The 17724-nt window shown below is 38.8% G+C and overlaps 1 protein-coding gene across 1 annotated transcript; it reads left to right on the forward strand.

Moving 5' to 3' along the window:
• The first annotated feature begins 458 nt into the window (after positions 1–458).
• rorca (RAR-related orphan receptor C a) lies at positions 459–17663 on the forward strand. The gene is made up of 10 exons (XM_052094452.1): positions 459–782; positions 6151–6236; positions 10298–10439; positions 10649–11092; positions 11638–11759; positions 12042–12174; positions 13090–13197; positions 13544–13654; positions 13811–13923; positions 14869–17663. The coding sequence occupies exons 1-10, from the start codon at positions 776–778 to the stop codon at positions 15028–15030; spliced, it is 1428 nt and encodes a 475-aa protein (XP_051950412.1). The 5' UTR covers positions 459–775; the 3' UTR covers positions 15031–17663.
• The last annotated feature ends 61 nt before the right edge of the window (positions 17664–17724 follow it).

A 17724-nucleotide genomic window follows, 5' to 3' on the forward strand; every position in this document is an offset into this window, starting at 1 on the left:
TAAAACACATACTAAAGTAAAAGCACAAAAAAATACAAATAATACTAAATGTATAACTATGCAGGTCTGTTTAAAATCTTAAAAAACTTAACTGACCGTTTTTGGCCATGTTTTTTCAATGTTCTAATTATTTAGTTCTATACCAAACATTTAGCAAGAGCCTCAATAACAGTCATTGATTGACTCTATGAGGAAGGAACATAATGACATTGTTTTTTCTTCTTTTTTCAAGAGTTGCTACTGTATGCTGTTATCGCAAACAATCGCATCCGCAAGAACCGCGGGGTCGCGAGATATTCCCACGATATAATGTTTTGGTGACACTGCCACACTTTCCCACGCGCGCTCACACTCTGGCGCACGGATCCTCCTTAAAGCGCGTAGTCGTGTGCGCGTGCACGCACCGCTGCCTGAGGGTACGAGGCGGGCCACTGGAGCTAGATCATGTGAGAGTCCACGCGCCGAAAGTAGGTTATACTTCAGAAGCACAGACACGAAGAGAGGGAATGAGAGAGAGCGGAGTGCATAATTTTATTGCATAGAGTACATGCAGCGAAAAAGTATCTATATGATGGTGCGACATTTACTCTGAATGGCTAGTTTGTTTAGAGGACAAGTAGCTTGTGCAATCATTTATCAGGTTTAGTTATTTTATTTGCTAACAACCACTCCTTTTTTGGAGTTTTAAAATTTCACGCGATTTATTTTTTTAACTTTCGGTGTTGTTCAGATGTGCAGGAGTTACATTATTATTGGCAGATAATACAGCGTCACAATGAGAGGTAAGTTAAAGAAAAAACTAAATTCAAAACATTAATTTATAATAATTTCAACAAATTGTTATATAACTGATATTTTGTTGCACGTACAGTGCAAAGTCTTGAACAAAGTAAAGCGCGAGCACGCATAAATAACTGATAATTTGCAACCGTTGTTTGTTTGTAACATATGTCATGTGTTTTTGTTGATGTGAGGTTTTCTCACAAGTCAAACATAATGAAACTAATCAGTAGGCTTCGGGAAACCATAAACTTAGCATATTTGTATATGTGTCTCTCTTGCAAGCGTGAAAGGGAAGCGATGAGCGTCAATGGTCTTACTGTAATTACTGTTAACTGCCGCTAAGCGAACCCCATTATGTAAGAATAAAGCAACGTGTTGGGTAAAATATTACAATCACTGCTTTCATTAATTACTATTAACTGTATGATAACCTGAGTGTAAAATACAAATACTCCATTTACGGTCATGCGCAAGAGTTGATTTGCATATATCCTGTGATCACGAAGCTATAAACTCTAAACCGCCATGTTGAACTTGTGATAAATCTTATCAGTAAGTTTGGGGAGACCTGCTGAATGTCAGTTGCATTGCAATGTGCGTGTTGATGTTTTTCATCTCCGCATGGCCGCCGGTATGATAGTCTTTCTGCTCCATTGACCTACTTATGTCATTGAGGATTACTACTGATTAGTTTCACAGCATGTTACAGCATTGAGAGGTCAGGGCGATATCTAGTCAATTTTACGCTGAGTTTATTACTTGTTAGTATCTTGTAACTTTACCGTTTTAATCTCTGCATGCCAAACCGTGTGATGGCAGTGAAAATACTGATGTTTAACCTGAAAAGCTGTATGTAGGAAACAGTATCTCCTTTGGTGCGAAGGCGTAACTACAAGTGTTTAATCCTTTAAAGTGTTAAAGAGTCTAAGAAGCTGTGTGAGGAAAAAGAGCAAATCTTTAAAAAGAAGTATAATAACGTGCAGGTAAAAGAGACTATCCTTTTTTTGTTTGGATACAGACATTGCCTGTCTATCATTTTGAGAACGCGCATGCGATATACAAACTGGGAAAATTACGTTTGATTTGTTGCGTAATCTGAGGTATAGAAGCACAATTTATGATTCCAGTCAGATTTTACTGCTTATTTGTTCTTTGATAGTTATCTTGACCAACTGTTTTGGAGTTTTTTGTCCTTCCCCATTCAAGTAGATAGGAGCCGCTCTTGTATGCTCTTGTTTACATAGAAAATTGGTGCCCGAGAGCGTTCCAAAAATGGCCGCCAGTGGACTGATTTGCTAGAAAGTCTTCGGTGATATTCTGTAGTTAGTTGTTATGTTTATTCTTTGACCATTAGAACGTTAAAAATACAAAAATCAAAAAATTTGTTTGAGTTTCAACACTGAAATAACTAGAATGTGCTCAATGGTGACATTCTAAGTACTAGACAGACGATTCTTTTAAATTCCATGATCAGGCTTGCAAGAGCACGTGAATACTTGTTTGAAAGCCTGTGCCATCAGAGTACACATCCTATTTAAAACTACTCTGCGAGAGACATGGCAAAATTAAACTGAATGAGCCTTTGAACATTTTGTAAGACTTTATCATCTTGAGGAAAGGCAGTGTTTGATTGGTAGAATGCTGTAGCCTATATGCTCAGCAGGTACAGGTTTTGAAGACTAGGCTTAGCCAATGAACAGTTTATAAATGAATGCTGAGCAGCTTAATGCAATGGCACTTTGACACCTGCCCATGAAGTTTCCATTCATTTAACAACTTAAGCTCAGGCAGTGGGAGAATGTGGTCAGCCTTTTGAACTATTGGGACTTGAGAGATCTTTTTAAATAACAGTTGAAGTTTTTTGATTTAAAGTAAATAAGGCATAAGCTAAAATTACTTTTTGTTGCACTCCTAAGGTGTGTTGCCTTGTTTTGGTGACTTTTCTATGGTTAATAGGTCTTAAATGAAACCCAGCCTTGAAATGTGATGTTGAACAGAGTGAACAAAATGTTCCTCTTTCTTTTTTTTTAGCAAACTACAGTTTTAACTTAAATCAGTCCTCTTTCAAATAGATGTTGTTGTTGATTTTAGGTTGAATTTGTAAAAAACACAAGGGGGGGGAAGGTCACTTTTTTTGTGGTGAAATTACTTTGTCTCTTACTGTTGTTTATTTCCAGCAGGCATGAAGACAATTAATGCCCATCAAAAGCCACCTACACTATCTATCAGCTCATGTTTTTTAGCTTGGTGTTGTTACTTATACCAAAGAATTACTCAATCCCTCTGTGCATATTTAACTAGAGCCTCACGGTGTCATTCCACCATCTCACCTTACTCAATGTAGGTAGGTCACGCTTAAGTTGGAAGGGACAGCAAAAACATTATTACTAACCACAAAACTGCTTAGAAAAATCATGTCTGCACATGCGGCTGAAAATGGCACCCTGTTTGTAAGCGGTATCAAAACAAACTTGCTAATAAGGACTCGGAGCAGGCTCAGAAATTGCCTTAATATGGACTGCTCACACAAATCTCATGCAATTTAGCTTAGCGCTGCATTGTGTTATGCAAATACGAGGTGTAAGGTAAACAGGACCTTTGGACGTTGCCGGACAAAGTTGTTTGATTAGGTGAGATAAGAGGGCAAAGTCTCTTGTGTTATGATGGGTTTTTCCCAGCAGTATTTAATGAAACTGCCGACTGGTGTTTGATGGACTGACACATTGACTAACTGACATAGAGTGGCCCAGTGAGAGGAGATAAGGAGAGGTAGATTACTAACCCCAGCTTGCCTGATAAACATAGCACGCTAATAAATCTCCTCTTAATTAGTTTTCGGCAACCTGATTGCATTTGCCCACGGCCTCTATGGCAATGCTTGAGCCTGCTTATCAGACAAGAGTTGTTTGATATACCTTTGATTCAGCTATATGTTTTCATTGGAATTTGGCAAGTTATATTAGGAATAATGGTCATTAAAAAGATATATTAGAAGGAGATGAACTTTTTTGAGATTGCTACTGATGATTCCTGAAGAGGCACCTGACAAGGCACTTTGGTCCTCTAATTATTAGTCAATGATATATGTGCTCCCAATGTTCATTTATTGAATGGTAACAGTTAAATTATGTCATGCTAAAAGCTTTTATAACTGTTGGCTTAAATGTTTGATAAGTCACACTTCTTTATGTAGTCTGTGCAATGTGACTGTGATTTACAGTGTGATATTCACATTATGAATGTAGTAAAAGATAACTACATTTCATCTTTTGTTTTTTGCCATGAATGCTTGTGTATATAATAGACTGTATATTTGACATATAGCATGATAATACCGTTTAACCAAGGCTTGTTACAATTCAACCTCCTATCAGCATGCACAGGAGCCTAGATTAAAAATAGTTTTATGTGAGTATTTCGAGACAGCTGGGACTGTGCTCGAATTCTTGACAAGCTGCCACATGTTGAGGGCAAGTGTAAGTTACAGGGCCCCTTTTGAGTGTACTGTAGATATTTCAAATTTGGCCTCTGGCTTTGCATGAAATGTATGTGAATAAACCTTTTGATCTAGTAAAAAGTTAATTGCAGTTACTTTTAGAGGCCTTGGATTTGCCTGAAAATGTTTGCCTAAATCACAAGTTGCCCTGATAAGATGATGGTCTTTGATTTTGCGGTGCCACCTTAAACATGTCATCAGCAGGGGAAAAAAGAAAAATCTAATCAGATTACTGCCCTTGCAAGGCTTCCACACAAGCTCCTCCCTCAAATCAAAAGTATGTCAGTAGAACAGCTCAGCCACATAGCCTGACCGTGCTATGCAGGTAAGAAGCGTGAGCTGACGAGTTAGAATACAAGCTATGCTCTCACGAGCCAATGGGAAAGTGTGAGGGATGGGATGGAGGAATGCTCGTCATTGCGTTGCTAGGGTGACCTCCTCTGAATGAGTGTGTTCGTGGAATGTAGCCAGACAGCAGTTATATAACACAGGGAGGGTGGGGGCCAGGGGCTCTGAATGGGGTAGATGGAAAGAAAAAGATAGAATATGTTCCATTTAGTAATTTTAACTCTTTAAATGTGCAGGACATTTTGCAGAATAAAAAACGACACTTTTAATTACATTTAATTATTTTTAAAAGGACATTTTGTCTTCAAATTCAAATTTGGTCATTTACTCATATTGTTCCATCTAAACCTATGACATTATTTCTTCTGTGGAACACAAAGGGAGATGTTTTGCAGGATGTTAGCCTCAGTCACCAGAGAGTGCCGCTTGAGCTTGTGTTTATCGAACATGCTTAAGCATTCTGGAAACATCAGGCAGACATGGCTCTCTTCATTCACCCCCCCCCCCCCATCTCTTTTCCCCTGCACGTCCTCCATTGCTCGCATGTGGTGCATGCATCAACTAACATTGATGCTGAGGTGTGAGTCTGCCATTATTTCTGAATGGCTGATTCTCTGTCACAACACATTAACTGTTACCTAAGGTATTGCGTCACTGCACAAAACATATTAACACTGTCGGGGGGATCCTACACACTGCAAATAGCCTTTTTGTAGAGCCATTAGAGACATTATGTTACCTGTAGCTTTACCTGACTTGTATGCTATAGTTTTAGTGAGAATGAAACTTCATAACCTTGGAGCCCTCAGCAGCTAATGCTATTGACCTGCTATTCAAGGAAGGCACTCCTACTTAAGCGGCATAATGAAAAGATCAGCTTGTTCCTGGGATATAGGGGACTAACCTGCACAGTGGATATGTGTATGTTGTTGTTTTTGTTTTGTTTCAAGGCCCTGTTTGTGTTTTTCTTCATTTTCATCATTTTGAAGCAACAAAGACTCTATTCATTAGCCTGAAGCTTTTAATAATTCTCCAACAGTGTATGACAATCCGCTTAATTTGAACGCAACTCAGCCAAGCAGAGAGCTGACTTTGTTTAAAAAGCTGTTTTTTATTCTGTACTCCAAAGCCTTGTTTTATTATGTCATCCTGAGTAGGGCAAAGCTTTCAGTCTTTGAATGCGGTTTCTAGCGTTTAACCCTGCTCATTGTGCATGAGCTGTGTATTGTTACAGTTGAAAGAATATGACACTAGCAAAGTTTCCACTTCCCTGTGAGTGTCAGACCTTCAGGCTCTACGCCGGCCTATATTTCTCTTATTTTATTGAACATTTGCTCAGAGATCAATGGGTCAAACAAAGAACAGTGCTGTGGATCACTTTAGAAGTGTAACGTAGATAGCAGATAGCTTTCAGTGCTTTGTTACTGAGCCAGAACTGTTCTATAGGCTGCATATGAGAGGTGCTGGATAAGCATGTCAAACTCTAGCTAATGTTCACCAAATTTTCTCTCTCTCTCTCTCAGCTCAAATTGAAGTAATCCCATGCAAGATTTGCGGGGACAAGTCATCAGGCATCCATTATGGGGTGATCACATGTGAGGGCTGCAAGGTAATCATCTTTATCAAGTCATAGCATTTTCCCTCCTTCACCCAAAAATGAAAATTCTGTAATCATTTACTCACCCTCATGTTGTTCCAAACCTGGATCCCAAAAGGTGATTTTAGGCAGAATTTCACTTTTTTTGTAATAAACAAAAATGCAATGAAAGTGAATGTGTACTGCAGGTTAGACTGTCATGCCGCCTAAAATTTGCTATGTGGGTTTGGAACAACATGAGGGTGAGTAAATGGTGATAAAATTGCATTTTTTGGGTGAACTATCCCTTAAGGAGATCTAATACTTTTATCTTGGTAAAAGTTCCAATTGCTTGAGTAAATTAAATAAAAAGAATAAACGGTATTAAAGTATAAATGAGTAACAAGAAAATTAGTTTCATTAAGGTTATGATAAGGCTGAACACTGTTACACCCCGATGAAACCGTTCCCCTGAAACAGTAAACAATACAAGCCCTTTATCTGATCGGCCCTCTGACCAATCAGAAATCTCAGCTGCTTGTTGTTGACAACAGGGCGAGTGTGTGCCAGAGCTGAGCTAGTGTTTCAATCTCTGTGCCCTAAAATCTTGTTTGCCAGTCTACACTGCATGCACAGTTATTAGGCAAATTGTATTCTTCAGGATTAATTGTATTGTTGAACAAACACAATGTAATTGAACCTCAAACCTGAATGTATAACAAAGGTAAAGTGAGTTTTGTCTTTCTCAGGGGAATATATATATATATATACACTCACCTAAAGGATTATTAGGAACACCTGTTCAGTTTCTCATTAATGCAATTATCTAATCAACCAATCACATGGCAGTTGCTTCAATGCATTTAGGGGTGTGGTCCTGGTCAAGACAATCTCCTGAACTCCAAACTGAATGTCAGAATGGGAAAGAAAGTTGATTTAAGCAATTTTGAGCGTGGCATGGTTGTTGGTGCCAGACGGGCCGGTCTGAGTATTTCACAATCTGCTCAGTTACTGGGATTTTCACGCACAATCATTTCTAGGGTTTACAAAGAATGGTGTGAAAAGGGAAAAACATCCAGTATGCGGCAGTCCTGTGGGCGAAAATGCCTTGTTGATGCTAGAGGTCAGAGGAGAATGGGCCGACTGATTCAAGCTGATAGAAGAGCAACTTTGCCTGAAATAACAACTCGTTACAACCGAGGTATGCAGCAAAGCATTTGTGAAGCCACAACACGCACAACCTTGAGGCGGATGGGCTACAACAGCAGAAGACCCCACCAGGTACCACTAATCTCCACTACAAATAGGAAAAAGAGGCTACAATTTGCAAGAGCTCACCAAAATTGGACAGTTGAAGACTGGAAAAATGTTGCCTGGTCTGATGAGTCTTGATTTCTGTTGAGACATTCAGATGGTAGAGTCAGAATTTGGCATAAACAGAATGAGAACATGGATCCATCATGCCTTGTTACCACTGTGCGGGCTGGTGGTGGTGGTGTAATGGTGTGGGGGATGTTTTCTTGGCACACTTTAGGCCCCTTAGTGCCAATTGGGCATTGTTTAAATGCCACGGCCTACCTGAGCATTGTTTCTGACCATGTCCATCCCTTTATGGCCACCATGTACCCATCCTCTGATGGCTACTTCCAGCAGGATAATGCACCATGTCACAAAGCTCGAATCATTTCAAATTGGTTTCTTGAACATGACAATGAGTTCACTGTACTAAAATGGCCCCCACAGTCACCAGATCTCAACCCAATAGAGCATCTTTGGGATGTGGTGGAACGGGAGCTTCGTGCCCTGGATGTGCATCCCACAAATCTCCATCAACTGCAAGATGCTATCCTATCAATATGGGCCTATCAACATTTCTAAAGAATGCTTTCAGCACCTTGTTGAATCAATGCCACGTAGAATTAAGGCAGTTCTGAAGGCGAAAGGGGGTCAAACACAGTATTAGTATGGTGTTCCTAATAATCCTTTAGGTGTGTGTGTGTGTGTGTGTGTGTGTGTGTGTGTGTGTGTGTGTGTGTGTGTGTGTGTGTGTGTGTGTGTGTGTGTGTGTGTGTGTGCACACATTTATTAGGCAACTATTAGTGTGCACAATTATTAGGCAACTAAATTACAAAAATAATTCTGCCAACTCAATTGTTCTCAATTTTTAAGTGATCGCAACAAATAAGTAACACAAAATGACAATTAGTTAAAATTTTTGGCCTTTCAAAATTATTCAGTGACCAATATAGCCACCCTTCTTTTCAATAACTGCCATGAGCCTTCCATCCATGGAATCTGTCAGTTTCTTGATCTGTTCACGATCAGCTTTTGCTGAAGCAGCAACCACAGCCTCCCAAATGCTGTTCAAAGAGGTGTATTGTCTTCCCTCACTGTAAACCTCATGTTTGAGAAGCGGCTCACAAGATCTCAATAGGATTTAAGTCAGATGAGGAATGGGGCCACGTCATTATTTGGGCATCTTTGAGGCCCTTGCTGGCTAGCCAATCAGTGGAGTACTTGGATGCATGTGATGGAGCATTGTCCTGCAGAAAGATCATGGCCTTCTTGAATGCTTAGGACTTCTTCCTGTACCACTGCTTGAAAAAAGTACTTTCCAGAAACTGGCAGTTGGTTTGGGAGTTGAGTTTCAGTCCATCTTCAACTCTAAAAGGTCCAACTACCTCATCCTTAATGATAGCAGCCCACACCAGCACCCCTCCTCCACCTTGCTGGCACCTGACTCGAAGTGGTCCATTAGTGATCCAGCCACGGGCCCGTCCATCAAGAGTCACTCATTACATCCGTCCATAAAACTGTTGAAAAATCTGTCTTCAGATATTTATTTGCCCAATCTTGACGCTTCATCTTGTGAATCTTATTCAGTGGTGGTTGTGTTTCAGCCTTCTTGACCTTGGCCATGTCACTGAGCACTTGATACCTCGTATGTCTGGACACTCCAGGAAGGTTGCAGTTCTGGAATATGGTGGCACTGGAGGATAATTCACGCTTCACCTGTTATTTGTGCCTTTTAATTCTCCATTTGTTTTTTTGTGCCCCAGTTAACTTCGCAATAAAACGTTTGATTGTCCGGTTGCCATGCATCAATAGTTTAGCTATTTCAATAGTGTTATATCCATCTGAAAGGCATTTCCAATTAAATTTCTTTTTTGGCCCATTTTACCTGAGGTAATGAAGCTGCCTAATAATTATGTACACCTTGATATAAGGTGTTAGTCACTTTCGCTACACCCCTCCCTCATTACACAAATATATATCACCTGAAAATTATTGAATCCAATATGCATTCAAGTTTATATGGTTTGGTTTTGGAAAATTTGCATGGAAATAATGATAAGATCAGAATACTCACTTGCCTAATAATTGTGTTGAACCATGCTGTGTACCATCATGGATTGAACAATTAAAAATCCCAGAGTTTTTCTCTCTTTTTTTTAATTAATGACAAAATGTTAATATGGCAATAATAAAATGAATACAATGAGGCATTAGAATTAAGATTTATAATGGTGGTCCAAGCAATTTTCCGTAACTCCACCATTTCCATTTGGGATGGTCTTAGTAATTACACGCGTGAAGCTTTAAACTTTCAGCATTACAATTTTACTTTCCATTTATTAAAGGACAAAGGAAATTAATTAAAAACATTATGAAATTGAGCTTGGTCATGTGATTTAAAAATTCTAATTTATTTTTAATATAATCAGGGTTCCTATGGTCATGGGAAATGTTTTTTTTTTATTATTTTTTTAGGACTGGAAAAAGTAATTGAAATTAATACATTCTTATAGTCTGAAATAGCTGAATAATAGTGAATCAAATTATTTTAGTTATGCCCAGCTCTTAAGATATTTAATCGGCTAGAAATTGCTCATTGTGAGTACAATCTCTATCAAATTATTTCAATAATCCTTATTCAGTAATCACAAACAACTAGAAAAATGTGGTCAAAAGGTGTGGTAAACCTGTCTAATATTTAATCCATAATTAATTTTACAACAAATAGAAAGCCCAGCTTTGGAAATGAAGCCACCTTTTTTTACCTTTTTGTTTTCCTTCCTTTTTCAATCATTAAGGGCTTCTTTCGTCGAAGTCAGCAGAACAATGCAATATACTCCTGCTCGAGGCAGAGGAACTGCCTTATTGACCGAACCAACCGCAACCGCTGCCAGCACTGCCGACTGCAGAAATGTCTGGCACTGGGCATGAGCCGTGATGGTGAGTCTGGTCTTACCCAAGAGCAAACATCCTCTATCAGAAGTCTAGTCTCTTTGGGTCCCATTAAATGCAGCTGTGGTCTCCGTGTGAATATAAAAAGTGGCACAGGCCCAACGAAACACAGCCAGCCATGAATTTAGTTTAATTTTCAGTCTCCCACATTGTATCTAACATTCTTATTTCTGTTAACACCCTCCTTTTCATTGCAGCTGTGAAGTTTGGTCGCATGTCAAAAAAGCAGCGTGACAGTCTCTATGCTGAGGTTCAGAAGCACCAGCAGTCCCAGGAGCGAGCTGGGGGCCTGGGCAGCAATGTACCTGGCCACATCAGTGATGATGCTGGGGAGAATGGCAGCAATCATGGCCGGGCCTACAGTCGGGGCTCCAGCACCACCCTTAGCGACTTAGATGACATTACCACACTACCAGATGGCCTGCTGTTTGATCTGCCACTCACACCGGAGGAAGCCGGAGACTACTGCAGCCTGGAGCTGCTGGGGGGCAGCGGAGGGAGCAGTTCATCTTCCCAGAGTTCCCCTGAGTGTAATAGACAGGAGTTTGGTGACACAATGCACATCAAACATGAGTACGACTCAGGACTCTTCTCTCGCTCATTGCTTATCCCATCTGAAGGCTGTTCCTTGATGGAAATTGGTTAGTTTCAAACATACACAAAATGTAATGGAAATTAACAAAATCATGGACATCTCTGTAGTGAAGATACATTTTTCTTGTTACACTGTGCTCCAAAATATTTAATCACCTACATATTGCTCTTGGTAAGAGCTTGTGTAAAGTAAAACTTGCTTGCAAGCCAAAGTATTGTCTGATTTGGTCTGAATGATTCATTAGCAAATCGCTGAATCAAAAGATTTTTTAAAAATTGATTTCCAGAAATCACAAATTGTAAAAACCATGGAAAGTAATGGACATTCATTGGTAAAAAGGGTGGGTGCTGGTCTACCTGGTTCACTTTCAAAATAAATGCTGGCAAGTAATTGGCAACTGGCAACTAAATGGTGAAGCTTGTTAAGCTAGTCAGGAGGCCTGGAGGGCACACCAGCTTCCAATGCTGCAGACGAGCATCCATATTCAACATGCTGGTGATTAGCATTGCTGATCTTTTCAAAAGTGAGTTCAAGAACTTTAAGTGAAGACAATGTGCCTGATCATATTGTGCAAATGTATGTTTCCTGTAGAACGGATCACACAGAATGTGGTGAAATCCCACATCGAGACGAGTCAGTACAGCACAGAAGAGCTGAAGAGATTCGCTTGGACCCTCTACACGCCCGAAGAGATACGCGCCTACCAAAACAAGGTATCTGTCAACTACCAATGAAATGCATCATACTTTCTTTTATCTTTAAACAAGGCGTAATGATCTACCTAGTTGTGTGATACATCCAATGTGATCTAACCAATTACCCACCCATACATTCCTCTCTAATGAATCGTACAGAATACAATTAAAAGTGGATTATAAAGTACGTCAATAAAATGTGCATAATTTGACATCATTATTGCAATTATAATATGAGTTGAAAAGTCTAACAGATGTTTGTTTTGTTTTTGTGTTTTTTTTTTTTTTTTTCCATCCAAGCCGATAGAGATGCTTTGGGAGCAGTGTGCCGTGCACATCACTAACGCCATCCAGTACGTGGTTGAGTTTGCCAAGCGTATCTCTGGATTCATGGATCTGTGTCAAAATGACCAGATAGTCCTTCTCAAAGCAGGTCAGCCTCACTTCTGTAAAAGAGAGCAACCAAATCAGGAGTTACTGTAATACACAAAAGTGAATGCCTTTGTAGTAAATACACTTAAAAGGATAGTTTACCCAAAAATAAAACTTCTGAAATCATTTACTCACAATCATGTTGTTCTGAACACTTATGACTCCCTTTCTTCCATGGAACATATGAAGAGATGTTAGACAGAATATGAACCTTTGTCACCATTTACTTTCATTTTATGGAGAAAAAAAATATGTAATGAATGGTGACTTGGGTCTGTTATGCCCTACAATTCTACTTAACATCTCTTTTGTGTTACATGGAAGAAAGTAAGTCATACTGGTTTGAAACAACATGTTAATTATCCATTTAAGTGTCCATTTATATATGGCTTTTTATCTATATTAAACCCTTCTGAAAAAATAATGTATCAATGGTTTTAATATACAGGATTTATGTTTTTATTTTAGAATGTGTTGTTTTGTTCACATCTGTGTTCTGACAATGGCTCTTTTCTTGTTTTCTCTCACCCTTTCTTCCTTCTTGTGTCCTCCCTTTATGCATTGTGTGGTGTGCCTTTTACCCAATTTGTTATTTAAATGAAAACAAAACATGTCTTTTTTTTCCCCTCCTTAAAACAACCATCATTCCCATCCAATTGAATGTTGACATCACTATACATTTGTGAAATTTGTTTGTTGGTTCCCCATTTTGTTCCACATTATGATGCATGTTTTTATGTATTCTCAATTTGAAAACATTTTGTCATTTGTGAATTAAATCCAATAATTTTTTCCTGTGTGTGTGTGTGTGCGCGCATTGTGGAGCATTCGTCTCTCCCTTCTGCCTCCCTCTTTTCTCCTGCTTTTCCTCTTTTCTCCTGCTTTTCCTTTGTCCATCTTCTATATGGTCTTCCAGGCTGCTTGGACGTGCTGTTGATTCGAATGTGTCGGGCCTACAACCCCATCAACAACACAATGTTGTTTGATGGAAAGTTTGCGACCCCACAGCTGTTTAAAGCACTCGGTGAGTCTCCTCCACAGACCTTTCACTTATTTTAGCACCATGTAGCATGTCAAAGGGCATGTTGGATAGTTGTGTACAATTGGCCAAAATAGTGAAGAGCAATGGCACACAAAGTGCTTTAAGATCATATGATAAAACCATATAATATATACTATTTATATAGACCTAAACCAAAAATAGGCCAATTAAAATCTGTTCAGATCAATTTATTATTGCTAAAATTGTTTGGTTACCAGCTTTGTGGGGCAAATTTCAGTGTCATAAAATTTTGACTAAAATAATTACTTTTACCCTTAATGTTACCCTTAGTGTTTTATGTACTTACTGTCTTTTCCCTCCTCTGTAGGTTGTGATGATCTGGTGAGTACTGTGTTTGAGCTAGGTAAAACCATGAGTCGACTACAGCTTTCGGAAGAAGAGATGGCACTGTATACCGCCACTGTGCTTCTGTCTCCAGGTAGTTTAACTGCGACATGAATTAAAAGTAATGTTTAACTCTAACAGTCTAGCTAAAGTATACATTGGCAGACATTTGAGTTTACCCTTCCACTGATCAATGAAAGAAAAAAGAACTTATTGATGTTGAAATTACCTTTATTTTTTTATTTCACAGACCGACCTTGGCTGACAGATGCTCAAAAGGTGCAGAAACTTCAGGAGAAGGTCTATGTTGCATTGCAACACTGTCTTCATAAAAGTAGCACCTCTGAGGAGAAAATGGCAAAGGTAAAATATAAAAAGTACTGTGCAAAGGTCTTGGGCACATTAGATGTTTCACAAAAACAAGTCTTCAGCTTTAGTGTGTCAATAGGAAATATACATTTTCAGACTCTCAAACATTCCTTTTGCAAATACAATAGAATTCAATAGAACTGGGAGCCCTGCAGCAGATGGCATGGCCCCCACAGAGCCTAACATAAAGTCAATCTGAGATGACATTAAGAGACGAAGCAATTGAGACAGACTAAATAGATAGAAGAAGCTTGGAAAATCCTATCTGCCATCAACCAAGAATAAATCCTGGTGTACCTTGGAGAATTGGTGCTGTTTTGAGGGCAAAGGTGTTCACACCAAATATGGATTTAGATTTTTTTTAGTTTTTAGCACTTTTATGATGTTAAATAATAAATAAAAACTATTTATTTTTGAAGACATCCTCACTATACAATATTTTTCTCTAGTGCCTAAATCTTTTCCACAGTACTGTGTCCAATGGCCCCAAAAAGTATTTAGACACTTATATTGGGCACTTCAGCCACACTTAAAATGTTTACATGTGATTGCATTAAATAACAAAATACTAAACAAGGTTGTCCCTTCTCTCATTATTAGCTTTGAAACTGGTGCCAAGGTGATTTCTTTTAGCAGAGTAACCTGGTGTAGTTCATCAAATGATCTATGGACAATTTAGATATTAAGTTGTCTAATATTGAACAGTACATGGTTTATATTTGAAACCCCACCAATTTATTACATTTTTAAGTTTTGTGCTTTAAATATAAATGTCACTTGGTTTGATATTTTGTTATTTCATGTAAAGCCATTACTTAATTTTTAAGTGTGGCAAAAGTGTTTAAATACTTTTTCATGCCACTTTTTATATTTCTCAAGGTAACTATGGAGAGCAAATAATTAACTCACTGTCTTTTTGTTTTTCTATTGGCACAATAGATGGTGTCCAAGTTGCCCATGATGAAGTCTATTTGCAACCTCCATATTGATAAGCTGGAGTTTTTCCACCTCCTTCACCCTGAAACGGCCTACAACTTCCCTGCTCTTTACAGGGAGGTATTTTGCAGCGAGATAACTTTCCCAGACTCCACTGAGGGCTAACATTCATTCAAGTGTCAAACTGGTGCTAATGAGAGAGAGGTAGAGAGGATTAAAGAAAGACAGGGGATGGAAATAGGAGGTAGATGGATATGTGCTTGAGACAAACCAGCAACACAATGACAATCCTGCACATTACACTTTAGTACTCCATCTATAACCTCCCTCCTGATTAGGGTGATTCAGGCCCACATTTCTTACGAGAGATGCTGTTAAATGACAGCAGTCTAACATGGGGTGATGTGTGCTTTTACTCATGCTACCTACTTATAGTAACTAAAACGGAGTAAACGATGTATATGTAATTGAAACGAGTGCTCCATGAAACCTGTAGCACAAATCTCCTAAAACATTAAGTGCTTGAAAAGTGGGTTGAGGGATATTTCCCTTAACTATTTTCTTGGTACTCTTAGGAAGAGAATTGAATGTAACCCAAGTGGCATGTGGCACAGCATCAGGATTAAGACAGAATGTATTATGTATTCCTGCCCCATATGTAAAACAAGCCTTTGAGGCTTCGCTTCCATAGCATAGCCATGCAGGCGATAGTTTCGAATCCATGAAAGGGACCAAATGCAAACATGCAACCCTGTTCTTAATGCTGTAGCATTTCAGGGAGCCATCCTGAGGTCATAAACGCCATATGAGCACCCACACTTTCACAGACGCAACACTAACTACTTAGTATTTAAAAGTAAATACAAGCTCTTTATTTTTGCATATAAATTAAAAAGATGAAACCAAACTAATGAAAACCTCATCCTTACTTCCCTTTCCCATGCAAATGCCACTTAGTTTAATATAAGATAATATTTTGAAACCCCTCATTTGATTTGAAAGAGAAACCACATGTATGTAGAAGAATAGATTTATTTCAAAATATATTTATAAGCAGAGTCTTCAGAAAGGGTAAGATATAAATGTAGAGAGAGAAAGAAAGAAAGAAAGAGGACTTGATTAGAAAATTGCACCAATGAGAGAATTTTCTCAAGCCATTTCAAAGACTTCCCAACCCTTGGAGTGGAATTGTGGGAAGACAGGACTGGATTTGGAATTCACCTAACATGCTGATTTTGAAAGATTTAAATGCAGGTAAACAGCACTTAAAAAACTGGGGAAATAAACGCTTTCATTGCCCTCTTACGCGGGCAGGACTTTGCTGTCGCCCCACAATCAGCTGAAAGACATTGCCACTTTGAGGGAGAGTTTCTGAAGTCAAGTCCCCCTAAGTGAGCGTGCAGCAAAGCACTCAAGCAGCTGCTGTGGGAGCAGGGCCTCAGGGGAGAAAGCGGATGGGCGGACCTGTATTATTTTTTTTTTTTTTTTTAGAGACAACTAACAGACAACCTGAGCTCACTATCAGTCGCTAGGACACCACTGAAATGAGGCACAGATGTGATCTAGGATATGAGGATTCACGGACTATACTTCATGCTTTGAGTCTGATGTGGGAATCAGTGTTGTGTTGCTGTGTGATTTAGTTTTTAGTTTTTTTTTCCACCACCCCTTCACCATTTGTGTTCACATATAGCACAACTATTGGTTGACAGAGCCATCAGCTACCCCCCTGAGTTAGGGAATACTATGGTTAGTTTTTTTTTCAAAACTGCATATTTTGCTATTCAAACCGAAGGACAAATAATGTTTAATCTATCCGCACATTCTTCTGAATTAGGAAGTCCTACAAACTAGTGATCAAGATTGGTCTCATGGGACCTTTAGGAGTGGCCCAGAAATGGGAAAACCAAGCAAAGCCCAAAGGGCTTTTCAATAACCTCAGAGCCCCTCTGTGCCCAGATCCAGGCAGAAAAATGACTTTTCTGCAGCTATATCAAATTACAGGGCATGAAAGACGTTGATCAGAATGACTGATAGATATCGATCTCCAGTTTCCTGTCTGTTAAATTTAACAAGCTCATCTAATGATTAATTTTTGCACTGCTGGAACAGTGCTGCTGTCCAAACTTTATATTTTCTAAGAGTTTATATGGTTTGTATAATATACTTTTATCTATGTGCTTCATATAGTATCATAATGTCTCCCTGTGCAATAGTCAGTCTTTCCATTTTTAGTGTTGAGGGCCCTCGCAAGCCAAGGATTCATCTCCTTGGATTTCATAAGCACTCCAGCTCAGAACATTTAACACCTCCCGTCATGGTTTCTTAATTCTGTGTACTCAACAATCGAGTTCATTTTTTATTTTATTTTTTACACTTTTCTGGTATTAACTGACTTAAAGTTGAAGCGTGAAGGCAGAGAAAGATTGTAACAAAGTGCAAATACTTCGTAAAAAACATTTAGAGTTTTGATGATGCATTTTGTGGAGTGTAATTCGCAGCCCCGCTAACTGCCCCATGCATTCATCCTCCATGAGGGCAGATCTGGAAGTATGCGTTTACATCTACACTCAGTCACTCAGGGAGATAGCTGGGTTCTCTGTCCTACAATGTCTTCTTCAGTTAGCCTAGCAAGATACCTTGCACCAAATAGAAGACTTAAACTTTACAGTAGCTTTTCTTGTGAATGTTGATCGCAGAAGTATCAAAGACTTTTACCCCTGTCTTATAGGAGTACTATTGGAGGTCTTTTTGAGTTTGACTTGCTTAAAAAAAAAAAAAAAAAAAAAAAGAGAGAATAGGATCAAAGTTATTAAAAGGCATACAGATATATATGGATGAATTTAATCTTTTTTCTGT

This window comes from Xyrauchen texanus, chromosome 27, assembly GCF_025860055.1.
Source record: "Xyrauchen texanus isolate HMW12.3.18 chromosome 27, RBS_HiC_50CHRs, whole genome shotgun sequence".
Taxonomy (NCBI): domain Eukaryota; kingdom Metazoa; phylum Chordata; class Actinopteri; order Cypriniformes; family Catostomidae; genus Xyrauchen; species Xyrauchen texanus.